The following is a 22,966-nucleotide window of genomic DNA, read 5'->3' on the forward strand; positions in this document are numbered from 1 at the left end:
AGACGCATGGCTCATTGGTGAGTGTTTTTTTCAATTGTATATATTTAGTGCCATTCCCCCTCACTTGGCTCATGGACATTAAATTGACAGAATTGTATGGCTAACCATATCTATCTCTATACCAGGTGATAAAGGATATGCCGTGGCAACATGGCTCATGACGCCACTTTTCACGCCCGAGACCCAACAAGAGAGGTCATATAATGACTGCCATGTCAGAACCCGTGCAGTTGTGGAGCGTGCCATCGGGAGGCTGAAGGTCCGTTGGCTATGCCTGGACACGGCAGGAGGGACGCTCCTCTACAAGCCCGATAAGGTATTTTTCAAAAAACACACACACACACACACACACACACACACACACACACACACACACACACACACACACACACACACACACACACACACATTAGACCATCATGAGCTGAAAACGGTAGGCATTAAGGCATGCTATAACAGAACAGGTTTTGTTCAGTCTATTAATTTGTTCCCATCTATAGGTTTGCAAGATCACGATGGCCTGCTGCGCGCTCCACAACATCGCCGAACGGCATGGTGTGCCCCTTCCAGAGGGACTGGCACTGCCCCCACCTGCAGACATGCCGGTGGACCCACCCATTGGCGCAGAGGCCAACAGGCCAGGACTGGCCCTGCGCCGACAACTGATCGCTCGTTTTTGAAGTAAGGATGAATATAGTTTAATTTAATTTATCATTTTACTTGACGTTTTTCGACCCTCTAATTCAGTTAGTTTTAAATAGTTTAGCGGATTTGATATAGCCAGTTTGTTTCTTGATCACATGGTAATAGTTACACAATACAGTTTCATATCGGTTGTTTTCGTTTTCATTTTTTTCCCTTCAGTTTGTTACTTCGTTAGTTTTAGTTAACTATATAATAACCTTGAAGAATAGACACATGAAGCAAATTCAACATTTTGTTTAATGATTTTATTCATTTCTCCTGCAGGCTATGGATTCGAGGGCTGTGGCGATCCTGCCCAGAATCCCCACACCCTCCTCCATGACAGACGCGACCCTTTCCACCGCCCTCACACCCTCCTCCACGACAGAGGCGACCCTCTCCACCGCCCTCAGCAAATGCCCCTGGTTCTGCAAGACCTCGGCTGATATAACTTCCACCCGGGCGTCCCGGTCAGCCACGGGGGCAGGCTCCGAGGCTCGCCTAACTCTGGTTCTTGCAGAACCAGGAGCAGAAGCCGAGGTAGAGGGCACCTCGTCGTTGTCTGGTGGAGGCCTGCGAGCAGCAGGGGCAGAGCCGGCGGTGGTGGTGGAGCACTGAGGCCGAGGCTGAGCGGATGGCCCTGCAGACGAGGCCTGGGAGGTGGTGGTGGTGGTGGTGGTGGTGGTGGTGGAGCGCTGAGCCCGAGGCTGAGCGGATGGCCCTGCAGCCGAGGCCTGGGAGGTGGTGGTGGTGGTGGTGGTGGTGGAGCGCTGAGCCCGAGGCTGAGCGGATGGCCCTGCAGCCGAGGCCTGGGAGGTGGTGGTGGTGGTGGTGGTGGTGGAGCGCTGAGCCCGAGGCTGAGCGGATGGCCCTGCAGCCGAGGCCTGGGAGGTGGTGGTGGTGGTGGTGGTGGTGGAGCGCTGAGCCCGAGGCTGAGCGGATGGCCCTGCAGACGAGGCCTGGGAGGTGGTGGTGGTGGTGGTGGTGGTGGAGCACTGAGCCCGAGGCTGAGCGGATGGCCCTGCAGACGAGGCCTGGGAGGTGGTGGTGGTGGTGGTGGTGGTGGAGCGCTGAGCCCGAGGCTGAGCGGATGGCCCTGCAGACGAGGCCTGGGAGGTGGTGGTGGTGGTGGTGGTGGTGGTGGAGCGCTGAGCCCGAGGCTGAGCGGATGGCCCTGCAGACGAGGCCTGGGAGGTGGTGGTGGTGGTCGAGGACAGCGTGCGGCACCGAGCTGCCTGCGAGGTGGTGGAGGCACTGGAGCGCCGCGAGGACGCGGACGCCACGGAAGCAGCATCATCAAAAAAATGAAGATTATCATTTGATGTGCCTTTTTCCCCCATTAAAAATCAGTTACAATTATTTATTGTGCCTTTTTCCTTATTTAACAACATCGTATATTTTATCTACATTTAGTTATGGAGCAATGCTGCTTGAATCGAGTGTGTGTAGCCTGTGTTGTGCTCAATATCAAAGGAGAAGCAGGACAGTTCAAGTCTATAATGTGTTGATTAAATGCAAGCCTATAGGCCTAATAGTTTAAATACCATCAGATGCGTCCAGCTGGAGATCCAAATCCAGCGCATCGGTGTCCATCCCCACCGCGCCTTCTATGCCGTACAACGACACCTCTCCTATAAGAATTGTGTATTGTTTAATGTAGGCATATAGAAAAGAAACAACAATCATGCACAAATGTAACGGTATATGGATATAAAAAAGTAGACTGGTACCAATTATGGCACGGATTCGCTCGTCCATGGGCGAAGGTGGTGGTGCGTCGCCCGGCCCCCCCCCGGTAGCACTCATGGATTGGCGCTGCCTTGTCAGCCTCCTCTTACAATCCAATTTTAAATCGCTCCATTTCTTTTTTACCTCCTTCGCTGTCCTTTAATAGATTGAATAATAAACAGTGTCGGTTTGTAAATAAGCCTAGGCCTACGATAATACAATGGTGCAAATGATATACATAAAAGACCTATAGGCCTTGTTTGTGGTCCATGCGTGTATCAAATTAAAAGAACGGGCTGTAGGCCTATATTCATATTCATTATTCATACCTCTCCACAGCACTGACGGAGTTCACTTGCTGGGTGATTTCCTTCCAACAATCCGATTTGTTAAAATTGGTGAAGCCACTGCTTACACTGCAAAATAATATGTTTTTGTGGCGTTCTACGCCGTCTAGCATGACCTCTATTTCCACAAAGCTGTAATTTATTTTCTTTATTCTCGCCGCCATGGTGATCTCACAAACTGCTGAGTCATGCTTGAGGCCTTTTATGGTGTGAAATGGGGCGTGGATCAATGCAAATTAAGTTATCCGCTGATTTTCCGATCATTTGGCACCCGCTCGCATTCACCTGCGTACCTCACAACATACACCTGCGTACCTGTGGTACACACCGCTCTTTGAATTGCACGGCAAAACAACGTTGCGTGATCGGACGGAATTTCCCGCATCAGTTTACGCTTCCGTTACGCTTCCGTTACACTCTTGCGTATTTCTCCTTTGTGAATGAGGACCATTGTGTGATTTCCTTGATATTTTGCACACACATTCCCACTAGGCAGAGGAAGAAATGGCACTTGAACATTTTCAACCCAGCCTTATGGTGGCGCTATAAATGGCCAATTCGTGTTTTTATCTATAACTGCACCGATCTGTGTAAAACCTTGTATGCACACTCCCTAGAGGCCAAGGAAAAACCCTTGCCTGGAATTTTTCACATCTGCTCTTTACAGCGCCACCAGGAGGCCCACGTATGTAAAACACTTTTATATTACACCTTCAGCTTTTATCCAAATTTCACCCAAATCGGTACACATGATCTCTATAGTCATGTGATCAAGACAGGTTTGTTTGATTTCTCATATCCCATCCTAATTGGCTAAGATGAGTTTTCAGGAGTGGCCTGCACGCATATATTCCCACTAGGCTGAGCAGAAAATGCTACTTGACATTTTTCAAATCAGCCTGATGGTGGCGCTATTACAGCCCGAGGGGCACTTATTCTAGTTCGTCGTAGTTTCAGTGGATAAAATGAACACTGCAGGTTAATACCAACATGGGTTATACACAACAAAATCAGAAGATAAACAATGTCATAATGTGTATACTTTTGTGAAGGTGCATGAGCTAGAGGCAGAGGTTAAAGCTGAACAGAAACGTGGAGCAGATTCCATCAAGGGTGTCCACAAATATGAGAGGAGAGTGAAGGAGCTGACATACCAAGTATACTTTGCATTGGTGGAAAAAGTACTCACTTTTTAGTAGAAGTAACAGTATTGTTAATTGGAAACAAAGTACAAATAAAAATACTTCACAATTGTACTGTCAGTGTTGTTACGTAAAGAAACTATTTTTTGCAGTAACTATTAACGTAACTATTTACCATTCCAAATTCAGTAACGTTATAGTTACTGTGATTGCTTTACCTGCGTTATGTTATGTGATCCAACCAAGCGTGCAGTGTGCACAGAACGAAAATACGTCGCTTGGATGCACCTGGGACGTATCCTCAGTGATGTATCCCAAGGTCATCGGGGTTTCGGGTCTCGCGAACATCATACCCTCGGGTGACCCAGCCGGGGTGATCAAGTCCAGACTTACGTCCCAGTAGCTACCCTCGATCAGACCCACTAGGGAAAGACCAGGGCCACAAAATCCGTTGGGTCCACTCCGGAACTACTCTGCCGGGACTGGGAGGTACAATTCTGGCATGTGGAGGGATTAGGCTCTGTGGGTACCGCCAGGACCTGTGTGTTGCACCAGACTCCCAGCACCAGACACTTCATTCAGGAGTGGTGGTTTCTTGATATCTATTATCTGTTATCTAACAAGTGACTAAGCGGGTGAGGCGACCTGCTGCTGCTCTGTGTCTGTGTGCTCTGCTTTGCTCTCAAACATCATGAAACATGCATGAGCATGCACACGCCAGAGCCACAGTGTTGTGGTTTGTGTGTCTCTGTGTTTACCCCATGTGAGCACGTCGCAGAAGATGTGATGATTGGTTAGCAAGAATTTCAGGATAAGCCTCTCACTGTACACTAAATCCCTTGGCACCATCATCTCTGCTCACAATATATCCTATCACTGCTATGCCGATGACACACAACTGTTTCTATCCTTCCCCCCCTCTGCCACCCAGGTAGAAGAGCGCATCACTGCATGCCTGGCTGACATCTCACAGTGGATGTCTTCCAACCACCTCAAGCTGAACCCAGACAAGACTGAGCTTCTGTTCTTCCCAGCTAAGTCCTGCCCTATGCGGGAGCTAACTATCTCCGTAGACAACGCCCTGGTAAAGTCTGTCCCGACAGCCAGGAACCTTGGTGTTGTCCTGGACAGTCAGCTCTCGTTCAAAACACACATCACAGCTGTCACTAGATCCTGTAGGTTTACACTCTACAACATACGACGAATTAGACCGTTCCTCACCCAGGAGTCAGCCCAGCTCCTAATCCAGACAACAGTCTTGTCAAAACTTGACTATTGCAACTCCCTCCTTACTGGCCTACCGGCATGTGCACTTAAGCCCCTCCAACTGATCCAAAATGCCGCAGCACGCTTGGTCTTCAACCAACCTAAATTCTCACACGTCTCCCCCCTTCTCCGCTCGCTCCATTGGCTCCCGGTCGCTGCCCGCACAGAATACAAAACTCTGATGCTGGCATTCAAAGCAACCAAAGGCATGGCCCCCCCATATCTCACAAGTATGATCGTACCCTACAAACCCTCCCGCTCACTCAGATCAGCCAACGCAGGGAAGCTGGAGGTACCTTCACTAAAAACGCCGGGACAACGCTCCACACGTCCCAAACTCTTCTCCCTTCTGGCTCCAAAACTATGGAATGCACTTCCCATTGCAGTCAGAACTGCAGCCTCACTCCCAATCTTCCGCCGTAGTCTGAAAACCCACCTCTTCAGACTCCACCATGGCCCGTAGCACTTGCCCTAGCCTAGCCCCTTAGATAGCACATTATGTAGACTTAGATAGTATTTTAAACAGACTTATAGCTTGTTATGTAGACAGCTCTAGAATTGCACTTTATGTAGTCATAGCACTTTATAGTACACATGTATAATATATTATATAGTATAGTATGTATAGTTTACATAGATACTCCACTGTTACGTTCTTAGTTTACGCATGATTCATGATAACTACTTTTTATACATGTGATGTATGCCATGCTTTTTGTTATTGCTTAATGTAAGTCGCTCTGGATTAAGAGCGTCTGCTAAATGCCTAAATTGTAAATTGTAAATTGTAAGCCAATCACTGACCAATCACAGCGCATCATTACTCGCATGGGGTAAACACAGCGCACACACACAAAACGCCGGCAGGCACAATGGCAAATACAGACAGCGGGAGCTTTTAAACTTGGAAATACAGCCATTATTTTGAATTTGTGAAGATAAAGTAGGCCTATACTTAAAAATATCAAGGTAAAATGCAAGTTGTGCGGAGGACAGAAACCAAAGTCCACAGCGATAAAGAGCAATGCCAATTTATTAAAGTACCTTAACAAAGTTAATGGCGCGACAAAACTAGTCGCCAAAGACCCGACCTCTACCACCACCCCCACCAGTGACCCAGATGGATACAATAAAGATGCCTGTCAAAATCTCTGAACCTATCTTTTGAGTTTTATTGTTCCACTACATTTCATTAGGTAAGCTACAATGAATAACAAAACCCAACAAAAACCCATTTTTAATTTGTTTTTATTAACATTTTTTAAAAGTAAAGTAACTAATAACTAGTTACTTTACCGTAACTAGTTATTAGTGATAGCACTGATAGCGCTCTTATCATCATGACATACATCATCATGCATCACATTCCGTGCTCAACCAATCAAATCAATGCAAATGTCATTCCGGCCAATCACTTTTGGCGTCTTCACTCTTCTGCCCTCACTTTTATCTTCAATATGTACTTTGCTCATCCAATCAAATCATCACTATGGGGCGATCAGCCAATGACAAGCCAATGTTTGTGTTCACACAAACCCGGAAAGCTGGGCATAGCGCCCCTCAAATAATAACAATAAGTGTAAGTAGCTCTATGGACTCCATAGAGACGGAAAGAGGCGGAAAGGGGGGACATTCCAGGTACGAAAAGAATGTCTGCGTTAACCCTTAGAAGATGAAAGACGCCAATTGGCGTCTTCATCAGAATTCCGTAAATGATCAATGACGCCAATTGGCGTCTTCAGCTTTTCTTATTAATCTAACCATATTAACATCCTCCGGAGCGCTGTTTAAACTCCTGAGCTTATATTCCAACTACATTACCCATAAAACCCGTGTCACGTGACACACCTGCATCCTTTGCTATAAAACCTGGCCACCCCCCCGGGATCTGCGTGGGGAAGACAGTTTTGGAGTAGTCTATGGTGCGTGTCGAAAGTGAGTGAGTAGTATTGATTGATTGAGCGAGTTTTATAGCAGTAGTAGTAGTAGTAGTAATAGTAGTAGTAGTAGTAGTAATATTAGTAGTTAGTTGTAGTAATTTAGGTTTATATTTAGTTTAGATTCTTTAGTTAGTAGTCTGTTGTCTGTCTGTCTTTGTCTGTCAAAAAAAAAACAAAAAAAACCCAAAAAAAAGTGTCCGCGTCTTGCCGTCTTATCTGTGTATAGTATAGCTTTAGATCGTTAGTTTAGTGTGTTTATTTTTACCTGTTTAGTGTGTGTCTGTCTGTTGGTTGAGTGTTGGTTTGTCTGTACGTCTTGTTAGTTTATATAGTAGATTACGAGTGTAGTCGGTCAGTAGTCAGTGTCAGAGTGTAGTTCGACATGGCGCCAAAAAAACGCTCCAAGCGTCCATCTCCCCTTCCCTCTACCTCCACTGGTGGTGTGCGCCAAACAACCATGGAGGAACATCTCCGCATGGTCTTCGTCGGGAAGAAGGGCCGGCCCCGTAATCCTGATCCTCTTCCACCTCAGACCGACGAGGAGTTGTCTGGTAGCGACGGAGAGAAGCCAGGAGATGCGGTGGTGCCTCTTGTCCCCCCCGGGCCTGATGCTAAGCCCCTTGTCCCCGATGTCGAGCCTACTGTCGTCCCCGATGTGAAGCTCTTGTCCCCCGTCAAGAAGAAGAGCAGGCAAGCGGCTTCGCCCGGTCCCCAGCCCGGTGGCAGCGGGTTGCAGGATCGCGGCCTTCTCGCATCTACTAGCCCCAAGCCTGCGCCCAGTGTTAGCGGTCCCTCTCCCCGGCCTGGCTCGAGCGACGACACCGTGCTCCGCCGATCTACACGGGTTACGAGGTTTTCCAAGGGGTTTGTCGCCCCCCCCCCCCAATCTTCCTCCGAAGAGGACTTTGAGCCGTTTCGAGACAGCGATGGAGCCGAACCGTCCCCCGATGAGCTCGATGGTAAGAATCTTATTGTCTGAAACATTGTTACGAAAAATGCCAACACATTGTAGCCAACACACATCAAAGCAAAGTGTCCATCGTTGTATCCCCCCCCCCACTGCTACAGCGGTGGAGTCCTAAGCGAACCAATGGGGCTTTCAAATAGATCTGTATTGAGCTTGCATGATGATCAAATGAACGTATTGTACCGTGGTTTATATGCTATATATTATGAGAAATGTTCCATTACTTTTTTCCCCATCTATTCAGTATTGTTTTATCGTTTATTATGATCCCTGTTTTTTTGTATTACTTTTCCGCGCCGCTGGGGGAAGGGTGGTGTAATGCAGGCCGCAAAGCTAAGCTAATTCATTATACTACTAAATCTATATAATATTGCGCTTGCATGATAATCAAAATAGTGTATTGTACCGTGGCTTATAGGCAAAATCATATAAGATGATCGCTAGAAATAAATGATTTGGATGATGTAGCATGCACGATAAAACTATCATATAAAAAATGTATTTTGACGATGACGAAGGTTTTCAGGAGGAGGCCGCCATCATGCGGCATGGCCGCATGATGGCGGCACCTTCGTCAAACCTTCGTCATCGTCAAAATACATTTTTTATATGATAGTTTTATCGTGCATGCTACATCATCCAAATCATTTATTTCTAGCGATCATCTTATATGATTTTGCCTATAAGCCACGGTACAATACACTATTTTGATTATCATGCAAGCGCAATATTATATAGATTTAGTAGTATAATGAATTAGCTTAGCTTTGCGGCCTGCATTACACCACCCTTCCCCCAGCGGCGCGGAAAAGTAATACAAAAAAACAGGGATCATAATAAACGATAAAACAATACTGAATAGATGGGGAAAAAAGTAATGGAACATTTCTCATAATATATAGCATATAAACCACGGTACAATACGTTCATTTGATCATCATGCAAGCTCAATACAGATCTATTTGAAAGCCCCATTGGTTCGCTTAGGACTCCACCGCTGTAGCAGTGGGGGGGGGGATACAACGATGGACACTTTGCTTTGCTTTGATGTGTGTTGGCTACAATGTGTTGGCTGAAATGGATCAACACTGAATAGATGGATGTGTTGGCCACAATTCGTATGTGATTGGCTACATTTTTGTATGAAGGAATGTAATTGTAGCGTGCACTCCAGCTAAATGATTATTTATTTGTACATATTTAGAACCGGGTGATGAGGAGTGGCACGATGATGAAGATGAGGTGAACAGTGATGTGGATGGAGGTGAGTAACTAGAGAGCTAAATAACTTGTGGATGTGGCTAAAGTCTGTCTGCATTTGGCACTATGGAGAACGCTACACCATGCCTCTAATTGATTGAAATGGTTGTTGTTTTACAGATGATGAACAGCCCATCATCTCGACAGCTGCAGATGCTGCCCCTGTGCCCATGGAAGCAGGTATAAATACAATGCACAGAACAAAATCATGTATATCATTTTATAGTCTCATCACATGTTACAGCTCCACCAGATGTATTCTACATGAATAAAAACAATGTTTTTTATGCTAATAATTGTGTATTCCTGTAATTTAGGTGATGCCAACTCAACGGCTTCGCCAGGGTGGTCTGCTGGTGGGTGGGAGCCACAGGACATCCCGTTTACTGGAGAGCCGGGTGTTCACTGTGACCTCAGTGCAGAGAGTGATCCAGTGGACTTCTTTGAGCTGTTGCTGACCGATGAGCTGCTCCAGTATATTTGCGATGAGACCAACAGATATGCAGCGCAGTCCATCGCAATGGTGTGTATTGTGTATATTCCACATTGATGTTTTCCCAAATTGATGACTTTGTTGTAATTTCTGCAAATAAATCTAACTTATATATCTATCTATCTAGATCCAGGACCCACTCCCACACTCCACAGTGAAGAAATGGACGGATGTCTCTGTGATAGAGTTGAAGAACTTCTTCGGGCTCTTTTTCCTGACGGGCCTTGTGAGGAAGCCAACCCTTGTGTCATACTGGTCCCGGCGTAAGGCTAATGAGACACAGCAGTTCAGGCGCACCATGAGCCTGACCCGGTTTCTGCTGCTCAAGCGGTTCCTTCACTTCAGTGACCAGGAGACTCCAGACACAGCGGACCGCATGTACAAAGTCAGATATCTTGTGAACTATCTTCTGGCCCGGTTTCAGTCCATGTACACCCCAGAGAAGAACATATCCATCGACGAAGGTGTTATGCTATGGAAGGGAAGACTGGCTTGGAAGTGCTATAATCCGTTGAAGCCGGTAAAATGGGGGATTAAATCCTACTGCCTAGCCGATTCAGCGACGGGCTACCTCTGGAACATGAAGCCATATACCGGAGTAGGCTGTGGGCTGGACACGACCGTGATGGAGCTTCTCGGACCGTTGTCCAACAAAGGCTACCATTTGTACATGGACAATCTGTACAACTCAGTGAACAGGTGTATTATGCTACTGTCTTTGGGAACCCATGTATGTGGGACGATGAGGAAGAACAGGGGGGAACCACCGGAGATGAAGCGGCTTAGCAAACCAGGCGACATGAAGCTGGGCGAGACTCTGATGCGCCACAACAATGACGGGGTGATGTTGTTGGCTTGGCGGGACAAGAAGGTTGTCAAAATGTGCAGCACCATCCACCCACACACGATGGTCACAGTCACTGAGAGGCGTAAGAAAGCCAGTGACGCCAGGCGAGCCAGTCAGGGATAAAAAAATTAAGCCACATTGTGTCAACGAGTACAACAAGTACATGAATGGTGTGGACAAACTAGACCAACATATCTCCTACTATCCGTTTGCCCGTAAGTCCTACAAGTGGCCTGTGAAGTTTGTCTTTTACATGTTTCAGATGGTGATGTACAATGCGTTCGTGTTGCACAAACTCAAGCAGGGCAGGACAAAAACTCTCCTGGACTATATCATGTTGGTGGTGGAGAGGTGGACATCACTGAGACCAGGGAGGCCGGAGGAGGAGGAGGAGGAGGAGGAGGAGGCGGCGGCGGAGGGGGCAGTGGGGGGTGATCGTCCATATAGGGCAAGAGCAGGTGATGAGAATAGGAGACTTGAGGTGCATTTGCGTGGCCATGTGCCAGTGAGAATTGACAAGAGAACCTGCAGGCTCCACCTGCTCAGTAACGGTCCCAATGGTAGACCACTCCGGCATATGACCCTGTATTACTGCCCTGATTGTGAGGTGCCCTTGTGTTTGTTCCCATGCTTCTTCGTTTACCACAAGGACAAGAATATCAAGCACTACTTTGAATAACTGTTCTCTTTTTTTTTCTTTTTTTCTGTCTTATTTTGAAAGTCTACACCCTCAACGTCAATAGAACTGTAACTACCCTGTATACCCTACACACACACTGTCAACGTCAAATAGAACTGTACCCTGTATAGCCTACACATACAATGTCAACGTCAAAATAGTGTAACAGTGCGGCTAAGCTGCTTCATCTCCGGTGGTTCAGGGGGGGAGGGGGTCCTACACACACACTGTCAACGTCAAATAGAACTGTACCCTGTATAGCCTACACATACAATGTCAACGTCAAAATAGTGTAACAGTGCGGCTAAGCTGCTTCATCTCCGGTGGTTCAGGGGGGGAGGGGGGGGTCGGTGTCCTACACACACACTGTCAACGTCAAATAGAACTGTACCCTGTATAGCCTACACATACAATGTCAACGTCAAAATAGTGTACAGTATGTACACTATGTATTGCATTAGTATTTATTTATTTTCTGTAATTATTTTAAATTATAATGTTTATGTTCTGGTTATGTTCTGGTTATGTTCTGAAAAAATAAAAGTGCACTTTTCCAATTTGAGATACCTGTCGGGCTATTTTTACACTATTCTGAGGTTTATGGTTTGACTAAGCGAGTTTCAACTGTGATTTACTCTGTAATTGTAGATGGTAAGAACCCAATTTTTTTTTTATAATGCAGTATACATTCAAGTCTATATTTTGATACATATCATGGGCACCAAGTCATATCAAAACAATGTCCTTGGATGTGTTTTTTATCAAAACTGTGTTTCTTCGTAACAGGTTTTTGAGATTCATGCATGAATATACAAGGTACTGGTAAGACTATGTAGACATGGTATATATCAAAATGTGCGTTAGAATGTCTACATTTACCCCAAAAAGAATTTGAGTTTCTATCACGTTCCAATGCAGAGCTATGGGAACTTTTAGCTGGATAGGTCAGATTGGTCCTGACTGACCATGCTATTTATAGATGGCAAAATATCTACAGTGGTACATGTGAGAAACCTTTTTCTTTTTCTTTTTCTAACTAGACAACTCACCCTTTAAAATGAGATATGGCATGGGTGTGTACGCCCAGCAGAAAAAAAGTTCTTTAGAAAATAAAACTTCAACTGGTCATAACTTTTTTTGTTGTCCTAGAAACAGAAAACAGTGTAAATGCAGGCTCTTTTAAATGGCTTCCAACACAAGAACTAAACATTTTATCAACTCAGTTCATTTTTTTCCTGGAAGCAGACAAGTCAAGCTTTCTCTGAAGGTCTTTCGTTGTCACACATTCACAACAGAGAATTTTCAATAAATCATTCAAAAACGCCATTCTGCCATAGAGAAGTCTAAAAACTATATAGAAATCCATGAATATCTCAAAGAGTTAAGCTTGAGATGGTGGGATTACGTCCACTGTGAGATCTCAAGCAGGCAGGCATGAAGAACATTGAAGACCCCTGCTCTAATTGCAAGATGCTCTTTTTATCTCTCTTTCCACACATGCGTACCGACATGGTGATGGGCCCCAGTGCAAATATTTTGTTTATATGTTTATGTGCTCATTCTAAACCTATTGTTGCTGTTTTTCACATAACAGCCAACTATAGCTGAAGACGTACAAGAACACCCATTATTTACTAGTGAGAATAGCAGATCTACAATTGTTTACCTATATATAATAAATGGTGCTGTTGTTGATGTTTGTTTTTTCCTTTTTTTCTTGTCTACCTTGAATGTCTGGTTTGGTAGTTTGTGAAATAAGGCTGAAACAAGGCTAAGTTACACTTTTTGTTCACAGCACACACCTGACAAAAGAGCATTGATATTAAAGGATGATAGTTAAACAGAATCGTTTAACTGTGATGCATATGTGGCTTTCTTATGGTCTGAAGGTACATTATGTAAGATGAAGCTAACACCCCTGATCTAGACAAACCCAGCAGCTTGTGAGCACTTTACTGCACCATCATTTACTGCATATCAATGAACATAATTATTGCATGAATGTTAATGCATACGACTTGTTAAATACTGACACATGTGGACACACACTGATGCTCATATTGTACTACCAGTAACCTATGAGCTGGAGGGAATAATGCAAGTTAAAATAAAAATAAAGTTCCATCATGTTGAATAGAAAATAAGATCCATACACAAGATACAAATTAAACTCCATCACAAGGAACTATTAATGTGTATTTTATTCAGTCATGTTGATATTGTCAGATCATACATGTAATTCCTCTGCTTTTGCATCATTGTCATCCTGGATTAGACTGACTGATCATTATGACTTAAACTAAAGGCTTTTTGCCTGTATGAGTCTTCATGTGTCTTTTTAGATGACTTTTGGAAACACAGCCTTTACCACATACTGTACAAGAAAATGGCTTTTCGCCTGTATGAGTCATCATGTGTGATTTTAGATGACCCACCTGAGTAAAGCCTGTACCACATACTGTACAAGAGTAGGGCCTTTCGCCTGTATGAGACATCATGTGTGTTTTTAGATTACGTGTGCTAACACAGCCTTTACCACATACTGTACAAGAAAATGGCCTTTCGCCTGTATGAGTCATCATGTGTGATTTTAGGTTACACGCCTGAGTAAAGCCTGTACCACAAACTGTACAAGAGTAGGGCCTTTCGCCTGTATGAGACATCATGTGTGTTTTTAGATTACGTGTGCTAACACAGCCTTTACCACATACTGTACAAGAAAATGGCCTTTCGCCTGTATGAGTCATCATGTGTGATTTTAGGTTACACGCCTGAGTAAAGCCTGTACCACAAACTGTACAAGAGAATGGCCTTTCGCCTGTATGAGTCATCATGTGTGTTTTTAGGTTACACGCCTGAGTAAAGCCTGTACCACAAACTGTACAAGAGAATGGCCTTTCGCCTGTATGAGTCATCATGTGTGTTTTTAGATGACCCGCCTGAGTAAAGCCTGTACCACATACTGTACAGGAGAGAGGCTTTTCGCCTGTATGAGTCATCATGTGTGTTTTTAGAGTACCCGCCTGAGTAAAGCCTGTACCACAAACTGTACAAGAGAAAGGCTTTTCGCCTGTATGAGTCATCATGTGTCTTTTTAGATCACCCTTGTGAGCACAGCTTTTACCACATACTGTACAAGAAAATGGCTTTTCACCTGTATGAATCTTCATGTGTGATTTTAGAATACTTGTGGTAACACAGCATTTACCACATACTGTACAAGAAAATGGCCTTTCGCCTGTATGAGTCATCATGTGTGTTTTTAGATGACCCGCCTGAGTAAAGGCTGTACCACAAACTGTACAAGAGAAGGGCTTTTCGCCTGTATGAATCTTCATGTGTCTTTTTAAATTCCCCTTTAGATTAAACATTTTGCCACACTCTGTACAATTACAACTTTTCTTCCCTGTGTGACTCCTCTTGGAGTCAGTTTGTTTCGATGACTTCAGATCCTGGGACAGCTTGGCTCCTCCCACATTTTGTGTGGTTTGTGATTTCAGTGTGTTTAAAGCTGACTGATCTCCCCTAGTCTCCTCCCAATCATCACTGTCTTCAGTATCAGATTCAGAACAGTGTGAAGAGAGGAGCTGGTTGTCACTAGTTGGTTGTGATGTTCCACAGTCCTCTACATCAGCTTGTGCTTTCATGTGTACAGTTGAGGTGCCGGCTACAGGCTCTGTGTCTCTGTTTTCATCATCATCTTCGCTTTTCACTGTTAGTAATGTCAACGCTGATCCACCAGCCTCTTCTGGTCTTTGAAGTAGCTCCACTTGTTCATCTTTTATCTCTGGAGCTTGTGGTTCCTCCTGGACCAGACTGGAGCTCCTCTCCTCTTCAGGTGGAACTTCCTCTTTACACACAGGGACGTGCAGAAAGTCTACAAAAAAAATACAATGTGTTACGACCCTTTTGGTCTAGGCGCAAAGGCCCTTAAAGTATTCAAATAGGATAACCAGATTAGCTTGTAGAGCGGCTATTTTCGGTGCAAATGATACATTTGGCTTTACACTTTACATTTATATTTTGCCTTATGGCGGCGTTGCTCGCTGAAAGTATCTGACCTACAAGCAAGCTCACAGTGCGTTGTGATGAGACACGCTGTGGACTTTATCTTTCGGCAGAGCGAGACGGCATATTATCGATTGTAACATATTTTTCATTTACACTTAAACGCCTCGTTTTGAATGATGTTGATATGGCGCTGCACTAGTATAGCTTTTGCGTTATTGACATGTTTGTGGTCTGGCGGCTGGAATTGTGTGTTACCTTGCATGACTTTGATGTTTCAAAAACCACTGCTTGCTAATTATGACTCATGATTTCACACCTGATTGTGTTCCTTTAAGTAGCCTACCACACCCAGTGTGAGCATGTTTTTTGGGGGGCTTGCGTTCTTGAAGTACATTCACTAAAAACGCCGGGACAGCGCTCCACACGTCCCAAACTCTTCTCCCTTCTGGCTCCAAAACTATGGTATGGGCCTGGGCAGGCTTAGCGGTCCAGGCACCTTGGCTGGTAATACAGCATGACAGTATGTTGCGGGTTCGAGTCCCGATCCCGACAAACTTTACTGTGTGTCTTCTCTGCCCATCTCTCTCCCCGTTTTCTTTCTACCTACTGTAAATCTATCAATAGAGGCAGAAAAGGCCCAAAAAATATCTAAAAATAAAAAACAAACAAACTAAAACTATGGAATGCACTTCCCATTGCAATCAGAACTCCAGACTCACTCCCAATCTTCCGCCATAGCCACCCCTTCAGACTCCATCTTCAGTCCGTAGCACTTGCCCTAGCCTCGACGACCTTACAGGTGTATGATTCTTGATTTCTTTTCATGTATTTGATGTATTACCATGTTCTGTTCTTGCTTACTGTAAATTACTCTGGATTAAGAGTGTCTGCTAAATTGTAAATTGTATTCAACTTTACTACAGGTTTAAACCACAGTAAATAAAACACTACATACCTATCTTGTACAATTTTACTACAGGTTGCATCCTTGAACTAAACAGTCCATGTCTCTGGTCCATCTCTGGCTGTTCCTCTGACATTGTTGAATGTCTTTTGGAGGCCATCTCTCTATATACTGTAGACCTCTCCCTGTGGTGCCATTATACTACATATTCAAATCAAACTTTACCACGTCTATTGTCTTGTTCAGTATAAAGGAGCAGTCACTAGTTGTTCGAGTGCTAAAATAATTATCTCCATCCTGATGTGAACATCAGCTGAAAATAAATTGTATATTGAATTTGTAAAAGGGAAAGAAAAGTCAAAAAGTAACACAAATAGCCAATCTACAAGCTGCTCAAAACGTGTGGCATTGTGAGCTTGTAAAACATGGTAAAATATTGGACATAGTTTGAATGCTGATTAATCATGATTAATACATTGTAAACTAAGATGCATCCGATTAAAATGTTTAATCATTTGACAGCCCTACTCAAAATGTATTTCAAAATGAAAGAAGTATTTCTTTAAGCAGTATTTTTCTTTGCCTATTTGAAAAATGTCAACAGTCATTGACCCACCAGCCTCTTCTTGTCTTTGAAGTAGCTTCTCTTGTTCATCTTTAATCTGTGGAGGTTGTGCTTCCTCCTGGACCAGACTGGAGCTCCTCTCCTCTTCAGGTGGAACCTCCTCTTTACACAAAGGAACGTGCAGAAAGACTAGGAAAAAATACAAAGAGACTCTATAAAAGGTTTGAATCTTATCCCTCAATGCGGAGTAGTGGCTGGAAAAATAATCAACAGATTACTCTTTGGCCACATTTTCCAAAATTGAACATTGATGGTGCGCTGACTGCGCTCTGTGCTGTATGGCTGTTTGTTTACATTATAGCGTTCTCATAGAAGATGTGAGACGAGTTGAATGTTAGGTCTTCTCCAGCAGGTTAGTTGTTAACTATGTAATCGCACATTTCCCATCAGTTGGTGTGTCGGCACCATATATGGTGGTAGGGGTGGGAGAGCGTGTGACATCACGTGACATCATCAGGGATGGAGCATGTGACATCACATGACATCATCAGGGATGAGATCCCTGATTTCATCAATATTAAGCCCATACTGTAAATGGAGATCCCTGATGTCATCAATATTGGCCAGCAACTCTACATCTGACCTCAAACCCTAAGATCTCCAAGTATGGAGCTGACCTGTTCTGACATGCCATATGTTGATCCTACATCCATCCTTCCTCTTCAATGTCTCCCTTTTGACCGATACCTGTCCATTTAAACTCTAGACGGGCCTGCCCCAAAGTTATTAGTGCAGCCGCGCCCGGCAGCCAGCGGAAACTAGAGTTCTTAACAGGCCCGAAAATTAAGATCTTACACCCCATGCCAAAGCGCCAGCGCTCGCCCAGCAGTCTGCCGTCACCCAGGTGGATGCGTGCACGTGACCTGAGGTCGCTTCTCGCCCTCAGGCGTCTTACTGGTACAGAAGTAGAAATAACTACAAAGCTTATGTGAACCCATTCATACTTTTACTGCCGAACCGGCGTCCCATTCATAATACAATTTGATCAAAGCAGGGGTTAATGCATCAACGCATTCACATTGTTAATGCTAAAATCGATAACCGATTCATATCGGTTCATCTTTACACTCTCAGTACCGACCCACTTTCACCAATAAAACAAATAAGGACAGAGTGATTTAAACAGAGTGGCGCTGTACTGTACTTGTGCTGTAGTACTGTACAAGCCGCCCTCCCTGGTGTGTGTGTGTGTGTGTGTGTGTGTGTGTGTGTGTGTGTGTGTGTGTGTGTGTGTTAGGCTGCGCAACAGTGACACTAGCTAGTCAACAAACGCTATAACGTTATTTCCGTGCTTGGACGGACAGACAGACCCAGCCAGGGAGTCAGGGACACAAAATAACAAAATGAAAGCACATCTAGAAACTAAAGCAGTATTTCTTCATTGCATAATTGAAACAGCCAATCAGCTTGATAACAGATTAATGATCCTGAAATAGATATGAAATAGATATGCCAGAGTAGCAGCATCTCTGCCTCCCAGCCTCCACATCAGTGTCCCACACACATTTATATTGGCAGGCAATGTCCACAACGGTAACAACATTGATTTCTGCAGGTCTCCGGACATCTCAGCCATTCTCCATCGGAAATGAGGAGGTGGAGAGGGTTTCTAACTTTAACACATTGGCTGCTACAGAATCCAGCCAGGCCTGTTCTTCTGGTGCTATAGGCTTAACATTGAAGGAAGGACATTTTTCGGGGCCCACAGCAAAATGTTCTCCTATAGCGAGAATCACACGCATACATCAAAAGAAAGCTGAACTTGTCCACTTCAATTTAAAAAATACATTTTGATTTTACCATCTTCCATTCTGGAGATATTGACCTTTTTGCAACACCTGCTTTTGCCTGGAAGTGGTTATCTTGAACAGCAAGAAGAGTTATGGATGGTTTAAAGTCAGAGACATTGACAGGCAGATATAAAAATGAACACAATAAATATGCTATACATCCTATACACCGAATGAAAGCCCTGAATGTGTACTTTTACGAGGAAAACTGTACACATTGATCCCATGTACAGTTTGTCCCATGTACAAATTGGTTATTGATTGCAGCTTGCGCCCACCAGAGATAACTCCAGAGAAGACATGGACCTGAACTCCTCAAGATTCGCAAAATAAGGCCTATAGCGACATATAAATACTATATACCGTATGAAACAGAAGACTCTCTATTTATAGTGACTCATAGGAATAGACTACGTGACAACCAGGAATAGTCTGGTGACCACCGGAGAGACGGGTGGCAGCCGGAAATTAGACGGCACCCGGGAGCAGTATGGGTTGGCGCCCCAGCCTGTGTCTTCCGTGAGGAAGAAGCCCAACAAACCCATGGTGAGGCCTTTAGGAGGGCCATTCAGGAGGGCCTCAAGCGGAGCCTGCGGCACCACCAAGGGCAAGGTGGAGCCTGCGGAACTGTTGCGGCTCGAGAATCCACCATTACTGAATAAAGTGCCTGGTGCTGGGAGTCTGGTGCAACGCACAGGGCCTGACCTGGTGAGAGCAGGAGTGGACCTGGTGAGACGTAGGAGGGGCCCGGACAGGAGTCAACCCACAGAGCCTAGTCCTTCCACGCGCCAGAATGGTACCTCCCAGTCCCGGCAGAGTAGTTCAGGAAGAACGGATTGTGTGGCCCTGGTTTTTCCCTAATGGGACTGATCGAGGGTAGCTACTGGGACGTAAGTCGGGACTTGATCACCCCGGCTGGGTCACCTGAGTGAGGGGTATGATGTTGGGAGACCCGAAACCCAGATGACCTTAGGATACATCACTGAGGATACGTCCCAGGTGCATCCATGTATGTATGTATTTTGTCTGCTTTCATAAGAAAACAACTTCTACTGTAATAATAATAAAAATCACCCGCCTGTGAAGTGAGCGGTGCAACTGTCCCATATTCTGTTCTCTACTTATTCAATACAGCTCGCTATATATATATATATATATATATATATATATGGACTGAGGCAGAACGTCATGTAAACCTTTTTATTACAGTTTGGTCTGTGCCCACATTATCAGTGGCTTTTACTAAAAGCCACTGATAATGTGGGCACACATTACCAAACTTGAGGATGAGGAGGATGATGATGATGATGATGATGATGATGATGATGATGAGCGCCTCGCCTAATCTATCTCACAGATCTGCTTTCATTGTCTTGATCGCAGTAACATGGGGGGTCATGGGCAGCAAAGTCTTGATCCGTAGGCTATAAAAAGTCCCATTCCACCGTTCAGTTCAGAACTATAGTATAACGGTGAGACGCGTTGTCATTAGCTGATGTTGGTTTGCAAGCTATAGGGAAACATGTCTGGACATGCAGCTAGCCCCTCTCTGGACACCACCGGTGAACTTTTCATCGCTCCCCCGTAGGAGCGATGGAAAAAAGCTTCACCATCTCCTTGTAGATCGCTCACCGTTCGGGGGCCGCCTGAACGGTGGGCAAAACCAGGCTGTGATGTCGACATGTCGACAAGATGACAACTCGACAAGGAAAAAAAGGGCTTCCACAGAACACAACACCACGGTTTAGGATGCGGAAAAGTTCGTTATACATTACAACCGGGTCGATGACGTCCCCGACGCGTTCATTGCGGTCTTATCACTGCAATTATAATGAATAAAAAAGTGTTACAATCACACGTCCGAGCGATCGCCGATTATGACGGCTCTGCATGGTGATCCGTGATCCCCCAACAGAAGACCTGTAACCCGGTCACTGTCTGTTGTCATGGCGGTCCCTCGATACTGTGGTTCGTTTGTTAGTTCGTAGTATGAAGAAGGAAACATGCATCTGTCCATGTGTTGAAAGTATTCAATAAAAAAGCCCTAGAAACGTATGGATACGTGGTCCGCAAATTATGTATTAAGTTTCTGGGCGTGACTGTGGCCGACGACCTGTCCTGGAGGACCACCATCACCTCTGCTGTGGGGAAGGCACAGCAACGCCTTTTCTTTCAGAATCATTGGGACCAGTCTCCCAGAGATCGCCACAGTCTTCACCTCCCGCAGCCTACGCCGTGCAAATTACAGTTCCACCCAGCACACCATCTTTTCCAACGTCTGCCCTCTGGTAGGAGATACTGATCTATCTGGTCCAGAACCAGCAGACTGACCAACAGCCTCTAACCACAGGCTGTCAGGCTGCTGAATGAACAACCTGCCCCCCCGCTCCCCCCATCCCTGACCAAGTGTACTGTACTGGACATGGACTATGCATTGAACTTTGGACTTTGCATTGCTGAACTCTATTGTTATTACACTGCACTAGTACGTTGCACTAGCACTATTGCACTTTGTGAATTATTAATTAGTGTGTTTATTTGTATGCCAGTGGTGAAGCTCTGAACTAAACTTTCATTGTTTCGTGCAAGCAATGACAAATCTATCTATCTATCTATCTATAGTATGTAAACACAAGGTGAAAAAAAAGTCAAAAAGTAACACAAATACCCGATCTATGTGTGGTATCGTGAGCTTGTAAAACATGGCATAATCTTGGACATAGTTTGAATGCTGATTAATCGTGATTAATATATTTTTAAAATGAGATTAATCTGGTTAAAATGTTTAATCATTTGACAGCCCTACTCAAAATGTATTTCAAAATGTAAAAGTATTTCTTTAAGCAGTATTTTGTATTGCGTATTTGAAAACAGTCATTGACCCACCAGCCTCTTCTGGTATTTGAATTAGCTCCTCTTGTTCATCTTTAATCTGTGGAGGTTGTGGTTCCTCCTGGACCAGACTGGAGCTCCTCTCCTCTTCAGGTGAGACCTCCTTTTTACACACAAGAATGTGCAGAAAGTCTAGGAACAAATACATTCAAAAGGTTTGAATCTTGTACCTCAGTGCGGAGTAGTGGCTGGAAAAAGTATCAACAGATTACTACTCTTTGGCCACATTTTCCTAAATTTGAACTGAACTTTGATGGTGCGCTTGGCCTAACTGTGCTTTGCCTTTTGTTTACATTGTAGTGTTCTCATAGAAGATGTGAGAAGAGCTGAATGTTAGGTCAGTGAGTCTTCTTCAGCAGGAACTAACTGCAGGAATTAACTGCAAAGCTTCAGAGAACCCATTGATACTTTTACTGCCGAACCGTCGTCGCATTTATAATACCATCAATGTAGTCACATTGTTAATGCTAAAATCGATAACAGGGTCATATCGGTTCATCTTTGCACTCTCAGTACTACCCACTTTCACCAATAAAACAAATAAAGACAGAGTAATTTAAACTTACTGAGAGCCAGGTGGTCTTCAGGTTCCTGTTTGTCTTCAGGTTCCTGTTTAAGGTGGTATTCAGGTTCCTGTTTAAGGTGGTCTTCAGGTTCCTGTTTAATAGAAACAGTCGTGGCTGGAGAACTGATCTTCACCTGCAGACTGGACTCCACACACTGGTCTGGAATAAAGGAATACAATAAATAACTTAATAAGGAATTTGATGTAATATTAATAACACAAGTAGGTATAATATTGTTGCTGTGAGGTGGAAACCTCTTATGTTACTTTTCAGAAAATGAAAAATGAAAAGCTTGTAGATCGGCTATTTTGGTTACTTTTGGGTGACACTGATTAGGACATTAATTTACAAAAAAACATCAAAGGTTAAATTATGTGAGAGAGAGCGAGTGTATTTTCTGGCACCGGTGGCAGCAGTCTGACACTCTACCCCAGACCCTAACCTCACAGGGAAGACACGGGTTAATTTGAACTTGCAATGCATATCGTGAGCCGCGACTGTTTTCGGCAGTTGCTGTGTCGGCCACGAAACGAACCAACACTGCCGCGGAACTCCACTAATCCCCCCACCTTCCAAGGCAGGTGCCGCCCCTCCCCCCGCGTCTGATTGCCGGTGTCGGAGAATGCACTCGCTCCTTCTGAATTATGGAGATACAAGGTTTCTCTGCCCGGCAGTAATGATAAAAAGTAAACCCAGCTGCTATAATAGAACAGTGAGAATCATCTCATTGTTATCAGGATCTCAGGATTCACATGGAAACGGTGAGTTGCCTCACAGAACGTAGACCAGATGTCTCCCTTTGCGTGGGACAGTCCCTCATTTCCA

At 44.6% G+C, this 22,966-nt stretch overlaps 1 protein-coding gene and 1 long non-coding RNA gene across 2 annotated transcripts; one reads left to right on the plus strand and one right to left on the minus strand.

Moving 5' to 3' along the window:
- Window positions 1-9,096: 9,096 nt before the first annotated feature.
- Window positions 9,097-13,280, plus strand: LOC306919267 (piggyBac transposable element-derived protein 4-like; the record flags this gene model as incomplete). Its single annotated transcript, XM_079532081.1, has 5 exons — window positions 9,097-9,338; window positions 9,455-9,514; window positions 9,652-9,857; window positions 9,955-10,291; window positions 13,243-13,280. The coding sequence occupies exons 2-5, from the start codon at window positions 9,505-9,507 to the stop codon at window positions 13,278-13,280; spliced, it is 591 nt and encodes a 196-aa protein (XP_079388207.1). The 5' UTR covers window positions 9,097-9,338; window positions 9,455-9,504.
- A 690-nt stretch (window positions 13,281-13,970) lies between these two features.
- LOC306919437 lies at window positions 13,971-21,673 on the minus strand. Its single transcript, XR_013789523.1, has 3 exons — window positions 21,570-21,673; window positions 16,885-17,022; window positions 13,971-15,230 (listed from the first exon to the last, which is right to left on the minus strand). It is a non-coding gene; the product is annotated as an uncharacterized lncRNA (long non-coding RNA).
- Between the last annotated feature and the right edge of the window lie 1,293 nt (window positions 21,674-22,966).

This window comes from Electrona antarctica, assembly GCF_951216825.1.
Source record: "Electrona antarctica genome assembly, contig: scaffold_25, whole genome shotgun sequence".
In the NCBI taxonomy this organism is placed as follows: domain Eukaryota; kingdom Metazoa; phylum Chordata; class Actinopteri; order Myctophiformes; family Myctophidae; genus Electrona; species Electrona antarctica.